The sequence below is a fragment of the Arvicola amphibius genome, chromosome 2 (assembly GCF_903992535.2).
Source record: "Arvicola amphibius chromosome 2, mArvAmp1.2, whole genome shotgun sequence".
NCBI classification, from domain to species: domain Eukaryota; kingdom Metazoa; phylum Chordata; class Mammalia; order Rodentia; family Cricetidae; genus Arvicola; species Arvicola amphibius.
Genome location: NC_052048.2, coordinates 64,183,867 through 64,210,569, shown reverse-complemented (window position 1 = coordinate 64,210,569; position 26,703 = coordinate 64,183,867). Strand labels below are relative to the sequence as shown.

At 48.6% G+C, this 26,703-nt stretch overlaps 2 protein-coding genes across 16 annotated transcripts; both read left to right on the top strand.

The window, feature by feature from the left end:
- The first annotated feature begins 282 nt into the window (after positions 1–282).
- LOC119808025 (probable N-acetyltransferase CML1) lies at positions 283–23,482 on the top strand. 10 transcript variants are annotated; one of them, XM_042054594.1, is made up of 5 exons: positions 462–659; positions 840–993; positions 1,380–1,501; positions 1,952–2,167; positions 22,837–23,482. In XM_042054594.1, the coding sequence occupies exons 4-5, from the start codon at positions 1,994–1,996 to the stop codon at positions 23,359–23,361; spliced, it is 699 nt and encodes a 232-aa protein (XP_041910528.1). In that variant the 5' UTR covers positions 462–659; positions 840–993; positions 1,380–1,501; positions 1,952–1,993; the 3' UTR covers positions 23,362–23,482. The 10 variants fall into 10 exon arrangements, with proteins under 10 accessions (XP_038176256.1, XP_038176255.1, XP_041910528.1 ...); XM_042054593.1 differs by having other exon boundaries at positions 1,342–1,501; XM_038320320.2 differs by lacking the exons at positions 462–659; positions 840–993; positions 1,380–1,501; positions 1,952–2,167 and adding exons at positions 13,775–14,001; positions 18,629–19,090; positions 21,175–21,319; positions 22,040–22,161 and having other exon boundaries at positions 22,621–23,482.
- Positions 8,144–13,383, top strand: LOC119808027 (probable N-acetyltransferase CML1). 6 transcript variants are annotated; one of them, XR_005284389.1, is made up of 5 exons: positions 8,144–8,572; positions 9,850–9,900; positions 10,670–10,816; positions 10,997–11,150; positions 11,914–11,974. XR_005284389.1 is itself a non-coding variant. In XM_038320332.1 (4 exons), exon 4 carries the CDS (start codon positions 12,566–12,568, stop codon positions 13,259–13,261), a length of 696 nt encoding a protein of 231 aa, XP_038176260.1. In that variant the 5' UTR covers positions 8,170–8,572; positions 9,854–9,900; positions 10,670–10,816; positions 12,524–12,565; the 3' UTR covers positions 13,262–13,383. The 6 variants fall into 6 exon arrangements, 5 of the variants coding, with proteins under 5 accessions (XP_038176260.1, XP_038176259.1, XP_038176262.1 ...); XM_038320332.1 differs by lacking the exons at positions 10,997–11,150; positions 11,914–11,974 and adding an exon at positions 12,524–13,383 and having other exon boundaries at positions 8,170–8,572; positions 9,854–9,900; XM_038320331.1 differs by lacking the exons at positions 10,997–11,150; positions 11,914–11,974 and adding an exon at positions 12,524–13,383 and having other exon boundaries at positions 8,170–8,572.
- Positions 23,483–26,703: the final 3,221 nt, after the last annotated feature.

The window sequence follows — 26,703 nt, the reverse complement described above, 5'->3', positions numbered from 1 at the left end:
TAATGGACAGGCCACACGAATCTTCCTCACACAGCTAGTGCTGTGTCTCCTCAGTCTATACTGAACGAGGCTCCCCTTGCAAACAATAACCCAACTAGGTCCACAGTGTTTTAGACAAACAGGACCTTTAAGCAATTAGGGAACAAAGTGCTTCTCACAGTGCCTAACTCTCAGTTATGGGACAGGGTTCCCTCTTGGGAGCCCAGACTGATTGAATTTCCAAGACACCTTGTTGGCCAGGGGCTTCTGCAGCATGCCACCTGCACACCTAGGACCCTTGTTTAGCCAGGATCACCACATGCCCCCACTACTACACTTGTCACTTTGCCTCCCTGCTGACATGCATCCTCATGGCCTCACGTGCATCTGGAATGGGATATGTGCACTACTTGACTGTGTTCTGGGTCCTGTATAGCCAGGTCCCTGCTGGTGTTAGACACGCGTGCCTTTAAGGGCACTCTTCCCAAGGGCTGTCTCAGGAGCTTCCCTGCCTCTCTCCCCTCCCTGCTCAGGAGATGAACCTTTTCTGAGGTGTTGGCTCTGCTCTGCTCATCCTTCTGAGAAGGCTCACTGTGCTGACATCTCAGCATCTTCTCCACTGGACCTTGTCACAGTTCTGAGAGTGTCCCATTCTCCGCTGGCAGGAAAACTTCCTCAAAGTAAGACTCTGCCCTAGCCTTCACTCCACCTCGCAGAGAGTGTGCTTGTCACAGTGGTTCTGGGGGAAATGGGACCAGTGCAGCTCTCACTGGCCTTCAGGTCAGGGTTGGAGGCAGAGGCCGAGAACACCTTCCACAGGGACACTCTGTAGAGACGGATGTCGCCCTTTCTTGTTGTAGGGAAGCAACACCTCGGCTCACCCATGCGGGACACATGATGTGCAAGCTCTGAGCAGGCCCAGAACTCAGGCAGCTGTGCCCTGTCTAGTGCCCGCCATCTGGATGGCACCATAGCTGGTGCTGAAAAGGACACTAGCACTGACTGAGGCTAGTGGTGAGGAGCAGGGGAGGAAGGGCAGTGTGGGGTCCCCTAGGGTTTATTTTACAGGACCAGGCACAGCATGGACAGGGAAAAGTCCAGCTATAAGGCCCTGTGGCTGTGGCAGGACATGGGAGTCCAGTGTGTGCGTCCAAACAGTAGGCTGCTCTGAGCAGTTACGTGAAGGACCAGGCTGTCCTTGAAAGAGGACAGGGAAAGCTGCAGTCTGGAGGGAACAGTGCAGGTGACAGGCCTTCCATGGGGGTGAAAACTGTTGATCATCCACATTCTGCTGTGCTCTACAAATTATTAACCCAGAGTTCACAAGCTGAATGGGGTGACCTTTCTGATGTCACTTTCCAGCTCTGTGACGCTGAGCTTTATGATTAACGAATATCCAGGAGCCAACCAGTGAGGTGCAACTCAGGTCTGCTCACCAGTTGTTAGGCAGACCCAGGCTCTCTGTACTGCATGCGACCAGAGGCTGATGCCCTTCCAGACACTCTTGGTTGTGTAGCAGCAGGTAAGACTTGCAGCGCTGGTGTTAGGGTCTCAGCCTGGGACTGGAGTCCTAGAACCTGCCTGAGGGCTCAAGGATAAGGGTTTGCAGCAAAGGGGGGTTGTTTCTTTTTGCCAAATCTGCCATCTGAACATTCATAATTCTTCAGTAGGAGATTTGCAGGAATACAAACCTGAGAACACAATGTCTACAATATACAGTCCACAGCAATGAAAAGTAATGGGTACATGGGGTCCATCTGCAGCACTGTGCTGTGTCTATGTATACGCAGATGTCCAGAAGGCTTCTAGTAGTGTAAAGAAGGATGTAGTCAGGTGTTGCTGGACAGGCATTCTCCCAGTGTTAGTGTCTGTTTCCCCTCTGGTGACAGCAGAAATAGACAGCCTATAAGAGGGTCCTGGGATGTTGGGAGGCAGAAGGTCAGAGGACTTACATGGTTTCTCTCCTCTGCAGGACTCAGGGAAAGTGCCAGGCAGGCATACCTGCCTCTTCTTGATGCCGAGATTTGAGACCCAGAAATCTCCCATGGCTCCTTATCACATCCGCCAGTACCAGGACAGCGATTATAAAACTGTCCTGGATTTGTTCATAAGTGGCATGGAGGAGCACATCCCTGCCACCTTCCGCCACATGCTGACGCTACCCCGAACCCTCCTGCTATTACTTGGGGTGCCGCTTGCTATGGTCCTGGTGTCCGGCTCCTGGCTGCTAGCAGCTATGAGCATCTTCTTTGTGCTCCTTCTGCTGAAGCTCCTTGCCAGACAGCCATGGAAGGAGTATGTGGCCAAGTGTTTGCACACAGACATGGCTGACATCACCAAGTCCTACATGAATGCCCGTGGCTGCTTTTGGGTGGCTAAGTCTGGGGGAGATTTGGTGGGCATCGTGGGCTGTCTACCAGTCAAGGATCCCCCATTAGGGAGGAAGCAGCTGGAGCTCTTTCACCTGTCTGTGTCCTCACAGCATCGAGGTCAGGGGATTGCGAAAGCACTGATCAGAACTGTCATCCAGTTTGCACGGGATCAGGGCTACAGTGACTTTGTCCTCGAGACCAGCGTCTTGCAGCAAGGTGCTGAGGCCCTCTATGTGAGCATGGGCTTCCGGAGGACAGGACAGTACTTCATGAGTGTGTTCTGGAGGTTTGTGGATATTCTTACAATTCAATTAAAGCATCCCCTGCCTTCTGCCTAGGAAGTGGGGCTGAGATCTATGGTCCTGTGCAGCAAGCAGGTCCCCTCCACTCTGCAGGAACCAGTGAATCCTGTCATGTCAGAGTAATGAACAATAAAAGCTTCTTGCCGTTGCATACCAGATTTTATTGCATGTTATGTCTGAGTTGGGGGTTTGGGGGTTCTATCACACTCTTGGTTTTTCGGGTGCCTGTGTTTTTTATGTACCTAGCTCCATATTCCTGAAGCATTAGGAACAATGTCAAAAACAATGCATACATTTTGCTGTTGAGTCTGTGCACTAGAATTTTCAGTCAGGCCAGAGGGGCTGTTCACCTGAGCCTAAGGACATTTTGCTGATTGAATGTAAGTGTGGGAAATGAACATGGAAGTCGCTCTGTTCCTATGTCCCGGGAAGCCATGAACTTTGGCCTGTGGTCATTGACCTTCTCAGATTAGTGGCTGATACTTTGAGGCCATCTTTTAAAACTCTATGACAGTTTAACACAGTGACTCAGCAGAAATGGGAATGCTCCCTCTACCTCATGTCATGGCCCTGCAGGATGTCTCCTGCCCTGCAAGATGGTTGCCCACCTGCTAGAAACACACTGGATAAATGTTCCTGAGAGCCAGAAGCATGTGCCTCACTGGGCCTCTGGGAGGAAGAAGGCTCTGGTCTCTGTGACCACGTGCACATGGAGCCATGCCTGAGGGCAGCCACTGTATAGGAGCTGTCTTTGCCCTTGGACTCAGGACTTCTCAGGTGGGTTCTTCCCCCAACTCCATTCTGACTAAGGGACCGAGGACATGCTAGCTCCTTCTCACCAAGGTATCCATTCACACACCCAGGTTGCTCTGAAGTCAGCATGTTGTGGAGTTTGAAGTCATCAAAAACAAAAGGGGAGGGAACAAGTTTGTAGTGATCAAGGACAGAGAGGAGGACAGAAGTTTGAAGACATCAGGATAGAAAAGGAGGGAAGGTTTGGGGAATGCAGACAGCTGGGAATAGACCCTGTCCCCAAGCACGTCCTGGACACAGCACCAGCTCACTCTCCCTCCATCCCCCAATCTCTTCCAGGCCTCCCACCCCATCCCAACACCCCACAGCCAAGTGAAGGCTGGAAAGCGGCCTCTTGCTGCTCTGGCCCTGGCAGAGAGAAGGCCAGTCTCTAGGACAGAGGTGGGAGGGCAGGGAAAGTGGTGGCCTTGGTACAGAGGGCTGGGAAGGCATCTAGGACAGGCAGTCGTGATGCATCTAAATTTTGTCCCAAAGCAACTCACCCAGGAGGCCATGCTTTGCTCTCCACGGTGACTGGACAGAGCTGCAGTGAGGCCTGAAAAAGGGAACAACAAAGCCAGGAGTGGCCTTGAGCCAGCATAGCCCCAGGCTGCTGAGTAGGCACAGATTGTGAAGGGGTGAATTAGGAGGCTGGCAGCAGGAGGCCATAGAACCTCTGAGCCACTGGGATCTTCTCAAATGAAGCTGGAGGCTCAGGGCAGGCTGGGTTCTGAATGGTGGGTGGTTTTGTGCCAAAGATACCTCCTCCATATTGGCTCATAGCCTTGTTTGTCCTTCTCAAGCCTTGGGAGAAACAATGCCCATTGGTTACAAAGCTCTTCATCCATCTTTCCCCTGCTGGCTTTTCAGCCAAGTGTCAGATACATGTGACCCAAGACACCACCACTTTCTGTCTTTCTCTTCCCTCATTCACCCTTCCCCCTCCCTCTCCCCTTCCTCCCCCTTCCCCTCCCCTCCTCCTCCTCCTCCTTCTCCTCCTCCTGCTCCTCCTTCTCCTCCTCCTGGTCCTCCTTCTCCTCCTCTTCTCCTCCTCCTCTTCTTCTTCTTCTTCTTCTTCTTCTTCTTCTTCTTCTTCTTCTTCTTCTTCTTCTTCTTCTTCTTCTTCTTCTTCTTCTTCTCCTCTCTCTCTCTCTCTCTCTCTCTCTCTCTCTCTCTCTCTCTCTCTCCCCTGTATGTAGGCTGTTGTACTTGTGCAGGTGCACACCCATATGGTTACAGAGGTTAGAGATCAACCTCTGATCTCATTCCCCAGGGGCCATCCACCATCTTGTGAGAGTCTCTCCCTGGGACCTGGAACTCACCTAATAGACTACACTGGCTGACCAGATAGCCCTAGGTGTCCACTTGTCCTTCCTCCTCAGAGCCAGGATGACAAGGGCAGGCCGACATACCTGGCATTTTAACATGGATGATGAAGATCCAACTCAGGTCCTAATGCCTGTGTGGCAAGCGTTTGTCTGACTGAGCCATATTCCCATCCCCCACATCCCCTTCCCCCCAGCACCACATTCCAGCTAGAAATGAGCAGCTTTTGCCACAACAACACAGGTTCTGGACTTAACTCTCAATGTAGAGAACACTGCTCTTAAATGGGCTTAAAACTACCCTTCGAGAGACACGGGCACTTCCACTAACTTCTTCCTGGGAAACGGCAATAGTTTATTCGTTTTTGTGGTCAGAGGCTCACAAGGATGGAACACATCCCAAGGAAAGAAATAAAAGCTTCACAAATCATCTTTGTAATGCGTGTATTAATCAATGTACACATTGACTGCAGTAGCAATGCAACCGTCCACCGTGGAGATGTGTTTAGTAACTGCATTGCTTGCAAGACTGCTGCGGGGCAGCCTCGCCTCTGCACTGGCATTAGTAGCGCTGTGGGGCAGCCTCGCCCCTGCTCTGGCATTAGTAGTGTTGTGGGGGCAGCCTCGCCCCTGCACTGGCATTAGTAGCTTCTAACTAGAAGGCTATAATAATCGTGTCTCTAAACTCACCCACTGTGGCCCATGCATTTCCAGTCTTTGAATTCTCAGTTCAAGCACCCAGAAGCCACTGCCAGGGCTGTTTTTGTGACTATCAAGTTCCCCAGGACCCTAGTCCCGCAGGCTAAGCAAGCCTCTGTTGTTCTCAACACCACAGAAGTCCCCATCAATTATATTTTACTCGATAGGGTTGAAGAAATTGTTTTTTCCCCTTTGAGACAGTATCTTGCTGCATAGCCCCCACCTTCCTCTAATTCTCAGTCCTCCCTCTCTCAGGCTCCCGGACACCGGATTACAGGGGTCTTCCACCAGGCCTAGTTTAATTTTTTTTTCTTTCTGAGACAGGGTTTCCCTGTAGAGCCTTGGCTGTCCTGAAACTCACTTTATAATCCGGCAGCCTCAAGTTCACAGAGACCCACCTGCCTCTGCCTCCAGAGTACTGCCAGTAAAGGCATGCACCACCACCACCTGGCTTGAATTTTTTTTTTAAGTAAACAGAATAAGTGGGTTTCCTCCATCCTAGTATCTTGGGGCTGCAGTAATGACTAAAGGTGCACCCAAAGCATGGAGCAGGAGAAGCCTGCAGGAAAGCTGCTTGTGCCAGAACAAACTCACCAAGTGAGCTGGGCTAGCTGAGCAGTGAGCTGGGCGGTGCCCCTGTTTCTGTCTCCCTTAGAGCTGGGGTTACAAGCGTGCAACACCACACACAGCCTTTCTTTCTTTTCTTATTTTAAGTGTGGGATGGAGAGATCCAACTCAGTTTTCTGAGTTGCAAGGCAAGCACTTTAGCAGTTGAGTTATATCCCCAGTGCTCACTTCAGTTTTTTAAAGCAGTAAACTCTTGTAAAGCACTTGTCTCATTTCACATGCAGATCTGTAGGACAGGAGGCTGTGTCTTCTTTTGAAACTGGACTCATCCATGACTGAGGTTGAGACTCTTTTCATATGAACTGTTTTGTTTTGCCTTTAACATATTTGTTAAGCATTTATAATCTATTATAACTAGGTTTTCTTTACTACTTTTTAGGATATATATATGAATGCCAGTCTTTTTTTTTCTAGATATGGTCTTATTATGTTGCTGGTTAGCCTTGAACTCAGAGGCCTGTACCACCATATCAGGTCTTGGCTGCCAGACTTCTTATCTCATAATGAATTTAAAAATTAAAAGCAAAATGTGGATGTAGCTTGGTGGTAGAGTGTTTTCCTACTAGCACAAAGTCCGGGTTTCAGCTCCTAACACTAGGGAACACACAGATACACACATTATTGTATGTAAGCCTGCAAGCCAGTTTTCTGTTTCAGAAATTTTTTTCTTTGTTGGTTTTGTTTCTCTCTCTCTCTTTGAGATGAGTTTCTCTAGCTGTCTGGTTTTCCTGGATTTCTGGTTGAACTTGCTCTGTAGACCAGGATGGCCTCAAACTGACAGTGGTCTGCCTGCCTCTGCCTCCTGAGTGCTGGAATTCTTAAACTGTTGTCTGAAATGCTGCTCTCCCAGATACACACAGGACTTCCTTCTCGACCTTCTCCAGTACTGATTCAAGCTGTGCTTTTGATGTCCTTTCTTCATTATCCTAAGTAGAAGAGTAACGGCAGCAGCCTAGCGTTCTACGCTTCCATTTGTCTTTATTGCACATATCACTATACACCTTCCATGCAAAGAAAACCATAAAGATAAACTCCGAGCAAGGAAAATGGAAAACAAGTTATGTCACATTTAGTCTAGCTGGAAGGCTCAGGGATTACACATCACCTTCTTTTGGGCCCAGATTACGACCCCCCAGAGAGAGACCACCAGAGAGGCCCAGACTGTAATAAGCAAGGTTTAATCAGCATAGTACAAACATGTTTGGAACTCATCTCCATCCCCATTACAACAAGGTAGAGAGGAGTTGTATATCCTCTGTGGGGTAAGCTTTTAAAGGCATAACTACAAAGAGAATCTTTGAAGATGCTTTGGCACGGACTTTTGCTCCCTCCCATTCGGTTAAGTCAGTTTTCTCCTTGTTCTTAGAGCAAGGCCACTGTTCTTGAGTTAGGCCATCTTTATCAGCCTGTACCAGGTGGTTGGCTGGGCTGAGGTAAGTGACCTTGTGCTTGGAATCTCCCGGGTGGGAGGGGGAAGACCACTATCTTCCTGGGAAAACATTCTGCTAGGAAATTTTTTCTTGCCCCTTTGAGAATAAGGGGTGGGGGCTGGAGAGATGGCTCAGCGGTTAAGAGCATTGCCTGCTCTTCCAAAAGTCCTGAGTTCAATTCCCAGCAACCACATGGTGGCTCACAACCATCTGTAATGAGGTCTGGTGCCCTGTTCTGGCACGCAGGCTTACATGTAGACAGAACATTGTATACAAAATAAATAAATTAAAAAAGAGAGAATAAGGGGTGAGGGTCCCACACTTCCTAAACTATTCTAGATAAAGTGACCATATTTTATATTAAATAAGCCTTGGAAGTAAACCGCTGAGGGCTGTGGGGTCCAGGCATGCTCCCCGTGACTGCCGGAACAGCACAAAGCAGAGTCCCCAAGTGGGGTCTCTAGTAGTGGAAAGGTGTGCTGGCTTCATTAGGCTAATATTTCTCACAGGAAGGAAGTGGGGACATCTCTCAAATGCCACAACTTAAACCTTTAGTAGACTCAAAACCTGACATCAATTTCCAGCCTCCACCCATGGCTTGGATCCTTCTACAGGAAGGTTCTGACATGACTGCTCCCCTTCGCATCCACGAGAGAGGAGTCTGCAGAAACACACTCAGGATCATCACCGGCTTTATTTTGGCGGAGCCTGGGCACTTCCGGAAGTGGCGATCTTAGTTTCCGAGGGGAGACTGATAGTGAGTTCCTCACGGTCACAGGTTTGTGGGCTCTGCTTGCATCTCCCGGCCCCTGTGTTTACCAGAGCCCTCCCTGACCCGTGTGGAGAGATATGTAGCTTTCGGAGCGCAGCTTGGCAGTTTAGGCCAGAGGTTCGCTCGGTTGCGCGCGACAAGGCGCCCTCTACAGGCGGTGCCCGAGGCTGATGCAGCAGGAGGAGTGTGCGAACCTCACAGACACTGCGAGGCCCAGAGCTGGAAGAGAACGCATTGGAGAGCAGCCCAGGCTGTGCCCTGGGCAGCGACTTTGGTAAGAGGGACCAAGGCAGTAAGGATCTAGGACAGGGCTCCCCCTTCCCCTTGGGGGAAGAATGGCCTCTGGAAGCTGAGGGCAGGACATTGGGCGGGAGAGGAATCCGGCAGTGTTCAGAAGTTACACGCAGGAAACCATGCCCTAGAGTTAGGGCTTTCTTTCAACCCTAACTTCCTTATGAAAGATCCTGTGACCATTGGGATAGGTTAGAATTGCATTACTGGTGGACAGGGTCTCGGGGAGGACGCTCTCGTGGTGCTGTTGATGAGGGGTGAGTCAGAATTAGACTTCAAGGTAGTCAGGATATGGACATTGGACGTGGTATTAGAGGCCTTAGACCACCTTCTGTGTTTTGGGTTTTCTTGTGTGTTTTGTTTTGAATGGCTTATTTTGGTCAGGGGATTGGGTCTGACACTATGGGACTAAATAAACAAGAGACAGGTGGCAGGATTGATCTGGCCAAACTAGTTTAAAAACAACTCACTGTGGAGATAAATAAATTTTGATCATTGTTTTATGGGATTAGTGCATTTATGAGGACAAAGTGCACATTACGTTGTAAATGGCCTGTGTTTAAAATATCTGATATTGATAAACTTCAACATGAATTTCATGGTGAAAAATGGGAGTTGTATCTACCTCTTGTAAGGGAGGGGGGAGACACATTTTCCTCCCTGTTGGAAATCCTTAGATTGTGTTTGTTCACTGTGCAATGACCAGAATGAAGAGCACAGAATGCTTTGAGAGGATAGCGCTAATCTCAGTGCACACGACAGCTGTGCTGCCAGAGAGCACCTCTGTAACTGACAGCTTCCTGGCCATAGCTCTCTGTACCCTCTTATATGACATTAGCAACACTAACGATTGAATGTGTATCAAGAATCCATCCCCCCTTTGTTAAAAACCTTAGGCAATTCCAGCAAATCAGAAATGAAATTTAACTCTGTGGTGTTTGTTCTTTTTAATATATATATATATATATATTTGTCCATATTTTTAAATAGATACTACTTAGTGTTGCATGCCTCTAATCCCAAACCCTTGTGAGAGAGATGCAAGAGTCTGTGAGTTCCAGGATAGTCTAGGCTACATGATGAAACCTTCCAAAAACCTAAATAATTACAACAAGAACAACAACAACAACAAAAGAGTTGACAATTTTACATCACCTTTCAGTGACCAAGAACTAACTCTCTCTCTCTCTCTCTCTCTCTCTCTCTCTCTCTCTCTCTCTCTCTCTCTCTTGCTTAATAAATCCTCTCTGTTTTGCTAAGTAAGCAAAGCAAAACTCCACGGTTTAGCTGTGTCCCGTGCTCTGTGCTCAGGTGATGTAACCTGTCCTTGCTCTCTCCATTGCTGTCAGCATCACAGCTGTCTTCTGGGGAGGGAGGGCAGTGCTGGGGAGGGAAGCCAGGGTTTTCTGCTGTGTCAAACCCAGAGCCAAGAGTGAGCCCAGAACTCTGCTGCAGGGTACTGCAGGCTGTGAAGCTGCCCTGCTTATCCCTAGCTGACTGCAGCTGACCCTGGTCATTTCTGCACTACATGCCCTCAAGTGGTGCAGATGTCACTGTCTGGCCTGTGTCCTAATGGACAGGCCACACGAATCTTCCTCACACGTCTAGTGCTGTATCTCCTCAGTCTATACTGAACGAGGCTCCCCTTGCAAACAATAACCAACTAAGCCCACAGTGTTTTGGACAAACAGGACCTTTAAGCAATTAGGGAACAAAGTGCTTCTCATTGTGCATAACTCTCAGCTATGGGACAGGTTTTGTCTTGGGAGCCCAGACTGATTGAATTTCCAAGACACCTTGTTGGCCAGGGGCTTCTGCAGCATGCCACCTGCACACCTAGGACCCTTGTTTAGCCAGGATCACCACATGCCCCCACTACTACACTTGTCACTTTGCCTCCCTGCTGACGTGCATCCTCATGGCCTCACGTGCATCTGGAATGGGATATGTGCACTACGTGACTGTGTTCTGGGTCCTGTATAGCCAGGTCCCTGCTGGTGTTAGATATGCGTGCCTTTAAGGGCCCTCTTCCCAAGGGCTGTCTCAGGAGTTTCCCTGCCTCTCTCCCCTCCCTGCTCAGGAGATAAACCTTTTCTGAGGTGTTGGCTCTGCTCTGCTCATCCTTCTGAGAAGGCTCACTGTGCTGACATCTCAGCATCTTCTCCACTGGACCTTGTCACAGTTCTGAGAGTGTCCCATTCTCCGCTGGCAGGAAAACTTCCTCAAAGTAAGACTCTGTCCTAGCCTTCACTCCACCTCGCAGAGAGTGTGCTTGTCACAGTGGTTCTGGGGGAAACGGGACCAGTGCAGCTCTCACTGGCCTTCAGGTCAGGGTTGGAGGCAGAGGCCGAGAACACCTTCCACAGGGACACTCTGTAGAGATGGATGTCGCTCTTTCTTGTTGTAGGGAAGCAACACCTCGGCTCACCCATGCGGGACACATGATGTGCAAGCTCTGAGCAGGCCCAGAACTCAGGCAGCTGTGCCCTGTCTAGTGCCCGCCATCTGGATGGCACCATAGCTGGTGCTGAAAAGGACACTAGCACTGACTGAGGCTAGTGGTGAGGAGCAGGGGAGGAAGGGCAGTGTGGGGTCCCCTAGGGTTTATTTTACAGGACCAGGCACAGCATGGACAGGGAAAAGTCCAGCTATAAGGCCCTGTGGCTGTGGCAGGACATGGGAGCCCAGTGTGTGCGTCCAAACAGTAGGCTGCTCTGAGCAGTTACGTGAAGGACCATGATGGAGGAGAGTTATCTGTCTATGTTTCTTTCATTGGTTAATTAATAAAGAAAACTGCCTTGGCCCTTTAAGAGAACAGAAAATTAGGTAGGCGGAGTAGACAGAACAAAATTGTGGGAACAAGGAAGCAGAGTTGGGGAGACGCTTCAGGCAGTCTCCATAGGAGTCTCCATGCTGCTCCTCTCCGAGACGGACACAGGTTAAGATCTCTCCTGGTAAGGCACACCTCGTGGTGCTACCCAGATTACTAAATATGGGTTAAAGAAAGATGTAAAAATAAGCCAATAAGAGGCTAAAACTATGGGCCAGGCAGTGTTTTAAAAGAATACAGTTTCCGTGTAATTATTTCGGGTGTAAAGCTAGCCGCTGCCGGGTGGCGGGACATGGCCCCGCCGCTTCACACTACAGGACCAGGCTGTCCTTGAAAGAGGACAGGGAAAGCTGCAGTCTGGAGGGAACAGTGCAGGTGACAGGCCTTCCATGGGGGTGGAAACTGCTGAACATCCACATTCTACTGTGCTCTACAAATTATTAACCCAGAGTTCACAAGCTGAATGGGGTGACCTTTCTGATGTCACTTTCCAGCTCTGTGACGCTGAGCTTTATGATTAACGAATATCCAGGAGCCAACCAGTGAGGTGCAACTTAGGTCTGCTCACCAGTTGTTAGGCAGACCCAGGCTCTCTGTACTGCATGCGACCAGAGGCTGATGCCCTTCCAGACACTCTTGGTTGTGTAGCAGCAGGTAAGACTTGCAGCGCTGGTGTTAGGGTCTCAGCCTGGGACTGGAGTCCTAGAACCTGCCTGAGGGCTCAAGGATAAGGGTTTGCAGCAAAGGGGGGTTGTTTCTTTTTGCCAAATCTGCCATCTGAACATTCATAATTCTTCAGTAGGAGATTTGCAGGAATACAAACCTGAGAACACAATGTCTACAATATACAGTCCACAGCAATGAAAAGTAATGGGTACATGGGGTCCATCTGCAGCACTGTGCTGTGTCTATGTATACGCAGATGTCCAGAAGGCTTCTAGTAGTGTAAAGAAGGATGTAGTCAGGTGTTGCTGGACAGGCATTCTCCCAGTGTTAGTGTCTGTTTCCCCTCTGGTGACAGCAGAAATAGACAGCCTATAAGAGGGTCCTGGGATGTTGGGAGGCAGAAGGTCAGAGGACTTACATGGTTTCTCTCCTCTGCAGGACTCAGGGAAAGTGCCAGGCAGGCATACCTGCCTCTTCTTGATGCCGAGATTTGAGACCCAGAAATCTCCCATGGCTCCTTATCACATCCGCCAGTACCAGGACAGCGATTATAAAACTGTCCTGGATTTGTTCATAAGTGGCATGGAGGAGCACATCCCTGCCACCTTTCGCCACATGCTGACGCTACCCCGAACCCTCCTGCTATTACTTGGGGTGTCGCTTGCCATGGTCCTGGTGTCTGGCTCCTGGCTGCTAGCCGCTATGAGCATCTTCTTTGTGCTCCTTCTGCTGAAGCTCCTTGCCAGACAGCCATGGAAGGAGTATGTGGCCAAGTGTTTGCACACAGACATGGCTGACATCACCAAGTCCTACATGAATGCCCGTGGCTGCTTTTGGGTAGCTAAGTCTGGGGGAGAGTTGGTGGGCATCGTGGGCTGTCTACCAGTCAAGGATCCCCCATTAGGGAGGAAGCAGCTGGAGCTCTTTCACCTGTCTGTGTCCTCACAGCATCGAGGTCAGGGGATTGCGAAAGCACTGATCAGAACTGTCCTCCAGTTTGCACGGGATCAGGGCTTCAGTGATGTTGTCCTCGAGACCAGCGTCTTGCAGCAAGGTGCTGAGGCCCTCTATGTGAGCATGGGCTTCCGGAGGACAGGACAGTACTTCATGAGTGTGTTCTGGAGGTTTGTGGATATTCTTACAATTCAATTAAAGCATCCCCTGCCTTCTGCCTAGGAAGTGGGGCTGAGATCTATGGTCCTGTGCAGCAAGCAGGTCCCCTCCACTCTGCAGGAACCAGTGAATCCTGTCATGTCAGAGTAATGAACAATAAAAGCTTCTTGCCGTTGCATACCAGATTTTATTGCATGTGATGTCTGAGTTGGGCGTTTGGGGGCTCTAACACACTCTTGGTTTCTCGGGTGCCTGTGTTTTTTATATACCTAGCTCCATATTCCTGAAGCATTAGGAACAATGTCAAAAACAATGCATACATTTTGCTGTTGAGTCTGTGCACTAGAATTTTCAGTCAGGCCAGAGGGGCTGTTCACCTGAGCCTAAGGACATTTTGCTGATTGAATGTAAGTGTGGGAAATGAACATGGAAGTCGCTCTGTTCCTATGTCCCGAGAAGCCATGAACTTTGGCCTGTGGTCATTGACCTTCTCAGATTAGTGGCTGATACTTTGAGGCCATCTTTTAAAACTCTATGACAGTTTAACACAGTGACTCAGCAGAAATGGGAATGCTCCCTCTACCTCATGTCATGGCCCTGCAGGATGTCTCCTGCCCTGCAAGATGGTTGCCCACCTGCTAGAAACACACTGGATAAATGTTCCTGAGAGCCAGAAGCATGTGCCTCACTGGGCCTCTGGGAGGAAGAAGGCTCTGGTCTCTGTGACCACGTGCACATGGAGCCATGCCTGAGGGCAGCCACTGTATAGGAGCTGTCTTTGCCCTGGACTCAGGACTTCTCAGGTGGGTTCTTCCCCCAACTCCATTCTGACTAAGGGACCGAGGACATGCTAGCTCCTTCTCACCAAGGTATCCATTCACACACCCAGGTTGCTCTGAAGTCAGCATGTTGTGGAGTTTGAAGTCATCAAAAACAAAAGGGGAGGGAACAAGTTTGTAGTGATCAAGGACAGAGAGGAGGGCAGAAGTTTGAAGACATCAGGATAGAAAAGGAGGGAAGGTTTGGGGAATGCGGACAGCTGGGAATAGACCCTGTCCCCAAGCACGTCCTGGACACAGCACCAGCTCACTCTCCCTCCATCCCCCAATCTCTTCCAGGCCTCCCACCCCATCCCAACACCCCACAGCCAAGTGAAGGCTGGAAAGCGGCCTCTTGCTGCTCTGGCCCTGGCAGAGAGAAGGCCAGTCTCTAGGACAGAGGTGGGAGGGCAGGGAAAGTGGTGGCCTTGGTACAGAGGGCTGGGAAGGCATCTAGGACAGGCAGTCGTGATGCATCTAAATTTTGTCCCAAAGCAAGTCACCCAGGAGGCCATGCTTTGCTCTCCACGGTGACTGGACAGAGCTGCAGTGAGGCCTGAAAAAGGGAACAACAAAGCCAGGAGTGGCCTTGAGCCAGCATAGCCCCAGGCTGCTGAGTAGGCACAGATTGTGAAGGGGTGAATTAGGAGGCTGGCAGCAGGAGGCCATAGAACCTCTGAGCCACTGGGATCTTCTCAAATGAAGCTGGAGGCTCAGGGCAGGCTGGGTTCTGAATGGTGGGTGGTTTTGTGCCAAAGACACCTCCTCCATATTGGCTCATAGCCTTGTTTGTCCTTCTCAAGCCTTGGGAGAAACAATGCCCATTGATTACAAAGCTCTTCATCCATCTTTCCCCTGCTGGCTTTTCAGCCAAGTGTCAGATACATGTGACCCAAGACACCACCACTTTCTGTCTTTCTCTTCCCTCATCCACCCTTCCCCCTCCCTCTCCCCTTCCTCTCCCTTCCCCTCCCCTCCTCCTCCTCCTCCTGCTCCTCCTCCTGCTCCTCCTTCTCCTCCTCCTGGTCCTCCTTCTCCTCTTCTTCTTCTTCTTCTTCTTCTTCTTCTTCTTCTTCTTCTTCTTCTTCTTCTTCTTCTTCTCTTCTCTCTCTCTCTCTCTCTCTCTCTCTCTCTCCTGTATGTAGGCTGTTGTACTTGTGCAGGTGCACACCCACATGGTTACAGAGGTTAGAGGTCAACCTCTGATCTCATTCCCCAGGGGCCATCCACCATCTTGTGAGAGTCTCTCCCTGGGACCTGGAACTCACCTAATAGACTACACTGGCTGACCAGATAGCCCTAGGTGTCCACTTGTCCTTCCTCCTCAGAGCCAGGATGACAAGGGCAGGCCGACATACCTGGCATTTTAACATGGATGATGAAGATCCAACTCAGGTCCTAATGCCTGTGTGGCAAGCGTTTGTCTGACTGAGCCATATTCCCATCCCCCACATCCCCTTCCCCCCAGCACCACATTCCAGCTAGAAATGAGCAGCTTTTGCCACAACAACACAGGTTCTGGACTTAACTCTCAATGTAGAGAACACTGCTCTTAAATGGGCTTAAAACTACCCTTCGAGAGACACGGGCACTTCCACTAACTTCTTCCTGGGAAACGGCAATAGTTTATTCGTTTTTGTGGTCAGAGGCTCACAAGGATGGAACACATCCCAAGGAAAGAAATAAAAGCTTCACAAATCATCTTTGTAATGCGTGTATTAATCAATGTACACATTGACTGCAGTAGCAATGCAACCGTCCACCGTGGAGATGTGTTTAGTAACTGCATTGCTTGCAAGACTGCTGCGGGGCAGCCTCGCCTCTGCACTGGCATTAGTAGCGCTGTGGGGCAGCCTCGCCCCTGCTCTGGCATTAGTAGTGTTGTGGGGGCAGCCTCGCCCCTGCACTGGCATTAGTAGCTTCTAACTAGAAGGCTATAATAATCGTGTCTCTAAACTCACCCACTGTGGCCCATGCATTTCCAGTCTTTGAATTCTCAGTTCAAGCACCCAGAAGCCACTGCCAGGGCTGTTTTTGTGACTATCAAGTTCCCCAGGACCCTAGTCCCGCAGGCTAAGCAAGCCTCTGTTGTTCTCAACACCACAGAAGTCCCCATCAATTATATTTTACTCGATAGGGTTGAAGAAATTGTTTTTTCCCCTTTGAGACAGTATCTTGCTGCATAGCCCCCCACCTTCCTCTAATTCTCAGTCCTCCCTCTCTCAGGCTCCCGGACACCGGATTACAGGGGTCTTCCACCAGGCCTAGTTTAATTTTTTTTTCTTTCTGAGACAGGGTTTCCCTGTAGAGCCTTGGCTGTCCTGAAACTCACTTTATAATCCGGCAGCCTCAAGTTCACAGAGACCCACCTGCCTCTGCCTCCAGAGTACTGCCAGTAAAGGCATGCACCACCACCACCTGGCTTGAATTTTTTTTTTAAGTAAACAGAATAAGTGGGTTTCCTCCATCCTAGTATCTTGGGGCTGCAGTAATGACTAAAGGTGCACCCAAAGCATGGAGCAGGAGAAGCCTGCAGGAAAGCTGCTTGTGCCAGAACAAACTCACCAAGTGAGCTGGGCTAGCTGAGCAGTGAGCTGGGCGGTGCCACTATTTCTGTCTCCCTTAGAGTTGGGGTTACAAGCGTGCAACACCACACACAGCCTTTCTTTCTTTTCTTATTTTAAGTGTGGGATGGAGAGATCCAACTCAGTTTTCTGAGTTGCAAGGCAAGCACTTTAGCAGTTGAGTTATATCCCCAGTGCTCACTTCAGTTTTTTAAAGCAGTAAACTCTTGTAAAGCACTTGTCTCATTTCACATGCAGATCTGTAGGACAGGAGGCTGTGTCTTCTTTTGAAACTGGACTCATCCATGACTGAGGTTGAGACTCTTTTCATATGAACTGTTTTGTTTTGCCTTTAACATATTTGTTAAGCATTTATAATCTATTATAACTAGGTTTTCTTTACTACTTTTTAGGATATATATATGAATGCCAGTCTTTTTTTTTCTAGATATGGTCTTATTATGTTGCTGGTTAGCCTTGAACTCAGAGGCCTGTACCACCATATCAGGTCTTGGCTGCCAGACTTCTTATCTCATATGAATTTAAAAATTAAAAGCAAAATGTGGATGTAGCTTGGTGGTAGAGTGTTTTCCTACTAGCACAAAGTCCGGGTTTCAGCTCCTAACACTAGGGAACACACAGATACACACATTATTGTATGTAAGCCTGCAAGCCAGTTTTTTGTTTCAGAAATTTTTTTCTTTGTTGGTTTTGTTTCTCTCTCTCTCTTTGAGATGAGTTTCTCTAGCTGTCTGGTTTTCCTGGATTTCTGGTTGAACTTGCTCTGTAGACCAGGATGGCCTCAAACTGACAGTGGTCTGCCTGCCTCTGCCTCCTGAGTGCTGGAATTCTTAAACTGTTGTCTGAAATGCTGCTCTCCCAGATACACACAGGACTTCCTTCTCGACCTTCTCCAGTCACTGATTCAAGCTGTGCTTTTGATGTCCTTTCTTCATTATCCTAAGTAGAAGAGTAACGGCAGCAGCCTAGCGTTCTACGCTTCCATTTGTCTTTATTGCACATATCACTATACACCTTCCATGCAAAGAAAACCATAAAGATAAACTCCGAGCAAGGAAAATGGAAAACAAGTTATGTCACATTTAGTCTAGCTGGAAGGCTCAGGGATTACACATCACCTTCTTTTGGGCCCAGATTACGACCCCCCAGAGAGAGACCACCAGAGAGGCCCAGACTGTAATAAGCAAGGTTTAATCAGCATAGTACAAATATGTTTGGAACTCATCTCCATCCCCATTACAACAAGGTAGAGAGGAGTTGTATATCCTCTGTGGGGTAAGCTTTTAAAGGCATAACTACAAAGAGAATCTTTGAAGATGCTTTGGCACGGACTTTTGCTCCCTCCCATTCGGTTAAGTCAGTTTTCTCCTTGTTCTTAGAGCAAGGCCACTGTTCTTGAGTTAGGCCATCTTTATCAGCCTGTACCAGGTGGTTGGCTGGGCTGAGGTAAGTGACCTTGTGCTTGGAATCTCCCGGGTGGGAGGGGGAAGACCACTATCTTCCTGGGAAAACATTCTGCTAGGAAATTTTTTCTTGCCCCTTTGAGAATAAGGGGTGGGGGCTGGAGAGATGGCTCAGCGGTTAAGAGCATTGCCTGCTCTTCCAAAAGTCCTGAGTTCAATTCCCAGCAACCACATGGTGGCTCACAACCATCTGTAATGAGGTCTGGTGCCCTGTTCTGGCACGCAGGCTTACATGTAGACAGAACATTGTATACAAAATAAATAAATTAAAAAAGAGAGAATAAGGGGTGAGGGTCCCACACTTCCTAAACTATTCTAGATAAAGTGACCATATTTTATATTAAATAAGCCTTGGAAGTAAACCGCTGAGGGCTGTGGGGTCCAGGCATGCTCCCCGTGACTGCCGGAACAGCACAAAGCAGAGTCCCCAAGTGGGGTCTCTAGTAGTGGAAAGGTGTGCTGGCTTCATTAGGCTAATATTTCTCACAGGAAGGAAGTGGGGACATCTCTCAAATGCCACAACTTAAACCTTTAGTAGACTCAAAACCTGACATCAATTTCCAGCCTCCACCCATGGCTTGGATCCTTCTACAGGAAGGTTCTGACATGACTGCTCCCCTTCGCATCCACGAGAGAGGAGTCTGCAGAAACACACTCAGGATCATCACCGGCTTTATTTTGGCGGAGCCTGGGCACTTCCGGAAGTGGCGATCTTAGTTTCCGAGGGGAGACTGATAGTGAGTTCCTCACGGTCACAGGTTTGTGGGCTCTGCTTGCATCTCCCGGCCCCTGTGTTTACCAGAGCCCTCCCTGACCCGTGTGGAGAGATATGTAGCTTTCGGAGCGCAGCTTGGCAGTTTAGGCCAGAGGTTCGCTCGGTTGCGCGCGACAAGGCGCCCTCTACAGGCGGTGCCCGAGGCTGATGCAGCAGGAGGAGTGTGCGAACCTCACAGACACTGCGAGGCCCAGAGCTGGAAGAGAACGCATTGGAGAGCAGCCCAGGCTGTGCCCTGGGCAGCGACTTTGGTAAGAGGGACCAAGGCAGTAAGGATCTAGGACAGGGCTCCTCCTTCCCCTTGGGGGAAGAATGGCCTCTGGAAGCTGAGGGCAGGACATTGGGCAGGAGAGGAATCCGGCAGTGTTCAGAAGTTACACGCAGGAAACCATGCCCTAGAGTTAGGGCTTTCTTTCAACCCTAACTTCCTTATGAAAGATCCTGTGACCATTGGGATAGGTTAGAATTGCATTACTGGTGGACAGGGTCTCGGGGAGGACGCTCTCGTGGTGCTGTTGATGAGGGGTGAGTCAGAATTAGACTTCAAGGTAGTCAGGATATGGACATTGGACGTGGTATTAGAGGCCTTAGACCACCTTCTGTGTTTTGGGTTTTCTTGTGTGTTTTGTTTTGAATGGCTTATTTTGGTCAGGGGATTGGGTCTGACACTATGGGACTAAATAAACAAGAGACAGGTGGCAGGATTGATCTGGCCAAACTAGTTTAAAAACAACTCACTGTGGAGATAAATAAATTTTGATCATTGTTTTATGGGATTAGTGCATTTATGAGGACAAAGTGCACATTACGTTGTAAATGGCCTGTGTTTAAAATATCTGATATTGATAAACTTCAACATGAATTTCATGGTGAAAAATGGGAGTTGTATCTACCTCTTGTAAGGGAGGGGGGAGACACATTTTCCTCCCTGTTGGAAATCCTTAGATTGTGTTTGTTCACTGTGCAATGACCAGAATGAAGAGCACAGAATGCTTTGAGAGGATAGCGCTAATCTCAGTGCACACGACAGCTGTGCTGCCAGAGAGCACCTCTGTAACTGACAGCTTCCTGGCCAAGCTCTCTGTACCCTCTTATATGACATTAGCAACACTAACGATTGAATGTGTATCAAGAATCCATCCCCCCTTTGTTAAAAACCTTAGGCAATTCCAGCAAATCAGAAATGAAATTTAACTCTGTGGTGTTTGTTCTTTTTAATATATATATATATATATATATATATATTTGTCCATATTTTTAAATAGATACTACTTAGTGTTGCATGCCTCTAATCCCAAACCCTTGTGAGAGAGAAGCAAGAGTCTGTGAGTTCCAGGATAGTCTAGGCTACATGATGAAACCTTCCAAAAACCTAAATAATTACAACAAGAACAACAAGAACAACAAAAGAGTTGACAATTTTACATCACCTTTCAGTGACCAAGAACTCTCTCTCTCTCTCTCTCTCTCTCTCTCTCTCTCTCTTGCTTAATAAATCCTCTCTGTTTTGCTAAGTAAGCAAAGCAAAACTCCACGGTTTAGCTGTGTCCCGTGTTCTGTGCTCAGGTGATGTAACCTGTCCTTGCTCTCTCCATTGCTGTCAGCATCACAGCTGTCTTCTGGGGAGGGAGGGCAGTGCTGGGGAGGGAAGCCAGGGTTTTCTGCTGAGTCAAACCCAGAGCCAAGAGTGAGCCCAGAACTCTGCTGCAGGGCACTGCAGGCGGTGAAGCTGCCCTGCTTATCCCTACCTGACTGCAGCTGACCCTGGTCATTTCTGCACTAAATGCCCTCAAGTGGTACAGATGTCACTGTCTGGCCTGTGTCCTAATGGACAGGCCACACGAATCTTCCTCACACAGCTAGTGCTGTATCTCCTCAGTCTATACTGAACGAGGCTCCCCTTGCAAACAATAACCCAACTAGGTCCACAGTGTTTTGGACAAACAGGACCTTTAAGCAATTAGGGAACAAAGTGCTTCTCATTGTGCATAACTCTCAGCTATGGGACAGGTTTTGTCTTGGGAGCCTAGACTGACTGAATTTCCAAGACACCTTGTTGGCCAGGGGCTTCTGCAGCATGCCACCTGCACACCTGGGACCCTTGTTTAGCCAGGATCACCACATGCCCCACTACTTCACTTGTCACTTTGCTTCCCTGCTGACATGCATCCTCATGGCCTCACGTGCATCTGGAATGGGATATGTGCACTACGTGACTGTGTTCTGGGTCCTGTATAGCCAGGTCCCTGCTGGTGTTAGCCATGTGTGCTTTTAAGGACCCTCTTCCCAAGGGCTGTCTCAGGAGCTTCCCTGCCTCTCTCCCCTCCCTGCTCAGGAGATGAACCTTTTCTGAGGTGTTGGCTCTGCTCTGCTCATCCTTCTGAGAAGGCTCACTGTGCTGACATCTCAGCATCTTCTCCACTGGACCTTGTCACAATTCAGAGTGTCCCATTCTCCGCTGGCACGAAAACTTCTTCAAAGTAAGATCCTGCCATAGTCTTAGGCTCTGCTCAGAGCCTGCTTCTATGGCTACAGTGGTTCTGGGGAAAATGGGGCCATTACAGCTCCCACTGGCCTTCAGGTCAGGGTTGGAGGCAGAGGCAGAGAACACCTTCCACAGGGACACTCTGTAGAGACAGATGTACCTCTCGCTTGTTGTAGGGAAGCAACAACTCAGCTCACCCATGTGAGAAGCATGATGTGCAAGCTCTGAGCAGGCCCAGAACTCAGGCAGCTGTGCCCTGTCTAGTGCCCGCCATCTGGTTGGCACCATAGCTGGTGCTGAAAAGGACACTAGCACTGACTGAGGCTGGTGTTGAGGAGCAGGGGAGGAAGGGCAGTGTGGGGACCCCTAGGATTTATTTTACAGGACCAGGCACAGCATGGACAGGGAAAAGTCCAGCCATAGGACCTGTTGCTGTGGCAGGACATGGGAGCCCAGTGTGTGCGTCCCAACACCAGGCTGCTCTGAGCAGTTATGTGCAGGACTAGGCTGGGCTTGAAAGAAGGCAGAGGTGGCTGTAGTCTGGAGGGAACAGTGCAGGTGACAGGCCTTCCATGGGGGTGGAAATGGCTGATCATCCACATTCTGCTGTGCTCTACAAATTATTAACCCAGAGTCACAAGTTGAATGGGGGTGGACTCCCTGCTGTCACTGGAGAACTCTGTGACCCTGGGTTTTATGATTAACAAATATCCAGGAGCCAACCAGTGAGGTGCAACTCAGGTCTGCTCACCAGTTGTTAGGCAGACCCAGGCTCTCTGTACTTCATGCGACCAGAGGCTGATGCCCTTCCAGACACTCTTGGTTGTGCAGTAGCAGGTAAGACTGGCAGCACTGTGGGAGGGTCTCAGCCTGTTACTGGAGTCCTAGAACCTGCCCGAGGTCTCAAGGATAAGGATTTGCAGCAAAGGGGGGTTTTGTTTGTTTCTTTCTGCCAGCTCTGTAATCTAAAGTTTTATAATCCTTGGGAAGGAGATCTGCAGCAAAACACCTGGAAACACAGTGCCTGTAATGCACAGTCCACAGACAGTGACCTAATGTGTGCATGGGGTCCATCTGCAGCACTGGGCTTGTTTATGTACCCAGAGCTGCAGAAAGCTTCTAGTAGGGTGAAGAAGGGTATAATCAGGTGTTGCTGGACAGACATTCTCCCAGTGTTTGTGTCTGCTTCCCGTCTGGGAACAGCAGAAAGATACACCTTTGAAGAGAGGCTAAATGGGTCTTGGGAGATTGGGAGGCAGAACATCAGGGGACTTACATGGTTTCTCTCCACTTCAGGCCTCAGGTAAAGTGCCAGGCAGGTATACCAGTCTCTCCTGGATGCCGAGATTTGAGACCCAGAAATCTCCCATGGCTCCTTATCACATCCGCCAGTACCAGGACAGCGACCAGAAAAGTGTCCTGGATTTGTTCATAAGAGGCATGGAGGAGCACATCCCTGCCACCTTCCGCCACATGCTGACTTTGCCAAGGACCTTCCTTCCCTTACTTGGGGTGCCGCTTGCCATGGTCCTGGTGTCTGGCTCCTGGCTGCTAGCTGCTATGAGCATCTTCTTTGTGCTCCTTCTCTTGAAGCTTCTTGTAAGACAACCGTGGAAGAGATATGTGGCCAAGTGTTTGCACACAGACATGGCTGACATCACCAAGTCCTACATGAGTGCACGTGGCTCCTGCTTCTGGGTGGCTGAGTCTGGGGGAGAGTTGGTGGGCATTGTGGGTGGTCTACCAGTCAAGGATCCCCCATTAGGGAGGAAGCAGCTAGAGCTCTTTCACCTGTCTGTGTCCTCACAGCATCGAGGACAGGGGATAGCGAAAGCACTGGTCAGAACTGTCCTCCAGTTTGCACGGGATCAGGGCTACAGTGATGTCATCCTTGAGACCAGCATCTTGCCCAAAAGCGCTCAAGCCCTTTACATGAGCATGGGCTTCCAGAAGACAGGACAGTACTTCATGAGTGTGTTCTGGAGGTTAGCGGGTGTTCCTGCAATTCAATTAAAGCATCCCCTTCCTTTTGCTTAGGAAGTGGGACTGAGTCCTATGCTCTTGTGCAGCAAGACGGTCCCCTCCACTCTGCAGGAGTCAGTGAACCTTGTCATGTCAGATAATGAACAATAAAAGCTCCTAGCTGGTGCACACCAGATTCTAATGCTTGTGATGACTGATTTGGGGGTTTGAGGGCTCTAACTCACTCTTGGTTTCTGGGGGTGCCTGTGTTTCATATACCTAGCCCCATTGTACAGTTCTGCCTGTCTACCATGGGACAGTTCATGAGTCAGGCAAGGGGCTGGAGATTGAAACACACACACACACACACACACACAAACACACACACACAGAGAGAGAGAGAGAGAGAGAGAGAGAGAGAGAGAGAGAGAGAGAGAGAGAGAGAGAGAGAGAGAGAGAGAGAGGGTTCACCCTTGAAACAAGAAAACCAATTGTATTGTGTTTCAGGGCAGCTTATATAGGTCTCTCCTTGACTAAAGGTCACACCCTGCACTGGCTCAGGACAATTGTGGGGCAGCCTCTTCTGTGTTCATGCATTGAGAGTACTGTGGAGCAGGCTAAATTGTGCACTAGCATTTGAGTGCAAACAAATGCTCATACCAAAATCCACTCAGCAGTTAGTTCCTTTTCTTCCTCTCATTCTTTCTACTGTGAAGAAGCTAAGTTCAATGCCGGATCCCACATTGGAAGGAAAACCAATTTGCAAAAGTTGTCTTCTGACATGTACTTGCCAGCTGTGGCTCCCTAGCCAGCCCCTTCCCCAAAGAAATTTCTTAAAAAGTGGAATTTGGGTGTGGTGGTTCTCAGCCATAACCTCACGACTTCGATGGTTTTGAGTCAGTGAAGTAGTGGTGTTGTGGTCACTGGATCCAGGAATCGCTCAGATCTGAATCTTTATTCTGGCACAACACTCAGAGTTGGAGAGAGTTTTCAACTCTGGTCACAGCCGTGTGATGCCTTTATAGTGGAGAGACCAGGGTCCCCTCAACCAAGAGTCTAAAACTTGATTCCTCCCTAATGGGGCCAGCAGTGTATAACTCCTGATGAGAGGCCAAAGGAGGAAGTGTGATGTGGTCCGAAGACATTACTCATGACTACTGTTCCAAAGAATCCTGAATAAACCAATAGAGAGTTCTGAAAGACAGGGCTATCTTTAAAAAATCTCAACTTTGATCCTTTTTTTATCATTTTCAAAAGGATAGTTTTAAGTGACAAGGCACACAGGCATTGTAGAGAGATGTGCCATGATGTGAACATCTTACTTCAAATACTTTAAGGGGCACATGCAGGCAGGTAAGTGGAAGAACCCCAGAGAGCAGGCAGCAAGCTGTAGGTAGTGGTGAACTTGTATGAAAGGCACAAGACATACCATTAAATGTTGCATTTCTGTTTTATTCTGTAGCTTTTTTCAGCAGGGGGACAATAATCTTTTTGAGACCCTCTCTAGCTACATAGCCCAGATTGGCCTCAAAGTCTCAATCCTCTGTTTCACCAGGCTTCTGAGTACCAGAATTACAGGTGTCTTCCACCATTCCTAGTTTGAAATTTATTTTGAAGTCAAGAAAGAGCAAACCTGTTTCCTTCCTCTAGTATCCTAGAGCTACAGTGAAGACTAAACCACACACATAGTGTGCCTAGCACGAGCAGGGAGCACAGGAAGCCTGCAGGTAACCTGAGCAGGTGCTGGAGTCCCTAGGACTCTCACTTGTCCGCGTGTGCCAGCACCACACTGCTTATTTTAAAGACTTGTTTTATATGAAGTGAACGAGTGTCCTGCTTCCACTCTGTATGTGTGTGGACTGTGTGCCTGGTGGTGAGCGAGTGTCCTGCTTCCATCTCTGTATGTGTGTGGACTGTGTGCCTGGTGGTGCAGTGAGAAGAGGGATTCAGCTCCTTGGCACTGGAGTTACAGGAGGTTGTAAGCTGCCATGTGGGCTCACACCTGCCTGTATCTCCAGGAGACCTGATGCCCTCATCTAGCCTCTGCCAGCATCTGCAAACACCAAGGCATTAACTCAGACACACAAAGAAAAACAGCATAAACTTTACAGTAAAAGCAGGACAGAGAGTCATCATTCTTCTAAATACTATTCTTTGTTTCAAACCTTTATACCGTGAACATATGTTAATAACCAGGGATGGAAAAAGTTAATGTTTTTATCATGTTGAGATTTTCAGAGATTTCATAAAACCTCTTGCTGACATTATACAAATGACATCATCAAATAATTTCTCAATACCGTCTTCTGTGATAAGAGTTTATATATCTGTGAGGAGAAATGGTAATTTATGGCTTGCTGATATATTTAAGTGCTAATTGTTTTATACAAGCATTTGCATGTGAAATCATTTAACCATTCAGTTAATGGTATAAGGCTAAAAGTGATCAAAAATGCTCAAAAGAGATCCAGCAAGACAGCTCAGCAGGTGATGGCTACTGCTGCCAAGCCTGATCACCTATTCCTGTGACTCATGTGGTACAAGGAAAGAGCAGGGTCTGGCAGTTGTAGTCCATATCTACACCTGGACTCTGGTGCACAAATGCCCAAGGATACACATATAACATAATAAATATAATATACTATAAATGATAGATAAATAAATGTAAGTTAAAAGTATTCAAAGCAGGTGGCAATCCATTACTCATGCCAAATGTTCTATTTGTTATGTACAGTTATGATCGTAAGAAACTGAATTCTCTGAACACAGAAACCAAATGCGGCCTGATCCTGGGCTACATAGTGAGTCTGAGGTGAGCTTGTCTACCTCAATTTCTGTCTCAAAAACAAAACAACAAAAACCTCATTTGATTCCATTTTAAAACACATTTAGATACCAACTTCAAACCACATTCTACAAGTACTTTATAGATTTAATATTTGTTTATTTTAAAGACATTTAGTTTTAATTTATGTATATGAGTGTTGTTTTGCCTGCATTTATGTGTGTATACCATAAGTGTGCCTACTGTGCCCATGGAGGGAAAATGAGGGCGTTGGATTCCCTAGAACTGGGATTATGGATAGTCATGTGTAGGAACTCCTTCAGTCAGTAGCATCTAAGTTATCAGCCTGCTTGGGCGTGGCCTCTTTTACTATAAATGCCAATGTAAAGCACACACTCCCTCTCTCTCCCGGCTCCAGGATTCGGTTGCTATTTCCCGTTCATGCAGAGGACTGTGATCTGTGAGTCTATCCCTTAGTAAATAACCCTTTATTATACTCAATTCTGAGCTAGTGTGGGATTTCTTTTTAGCATCTGTCTTCATCTGGTGCCCGACATGGATCCCAGCTCTGCACCTACCAGGTGGACCAGTCTAAAAGGCCCAAATGGTCCATGGCCCAGAAGGTCTCCTAC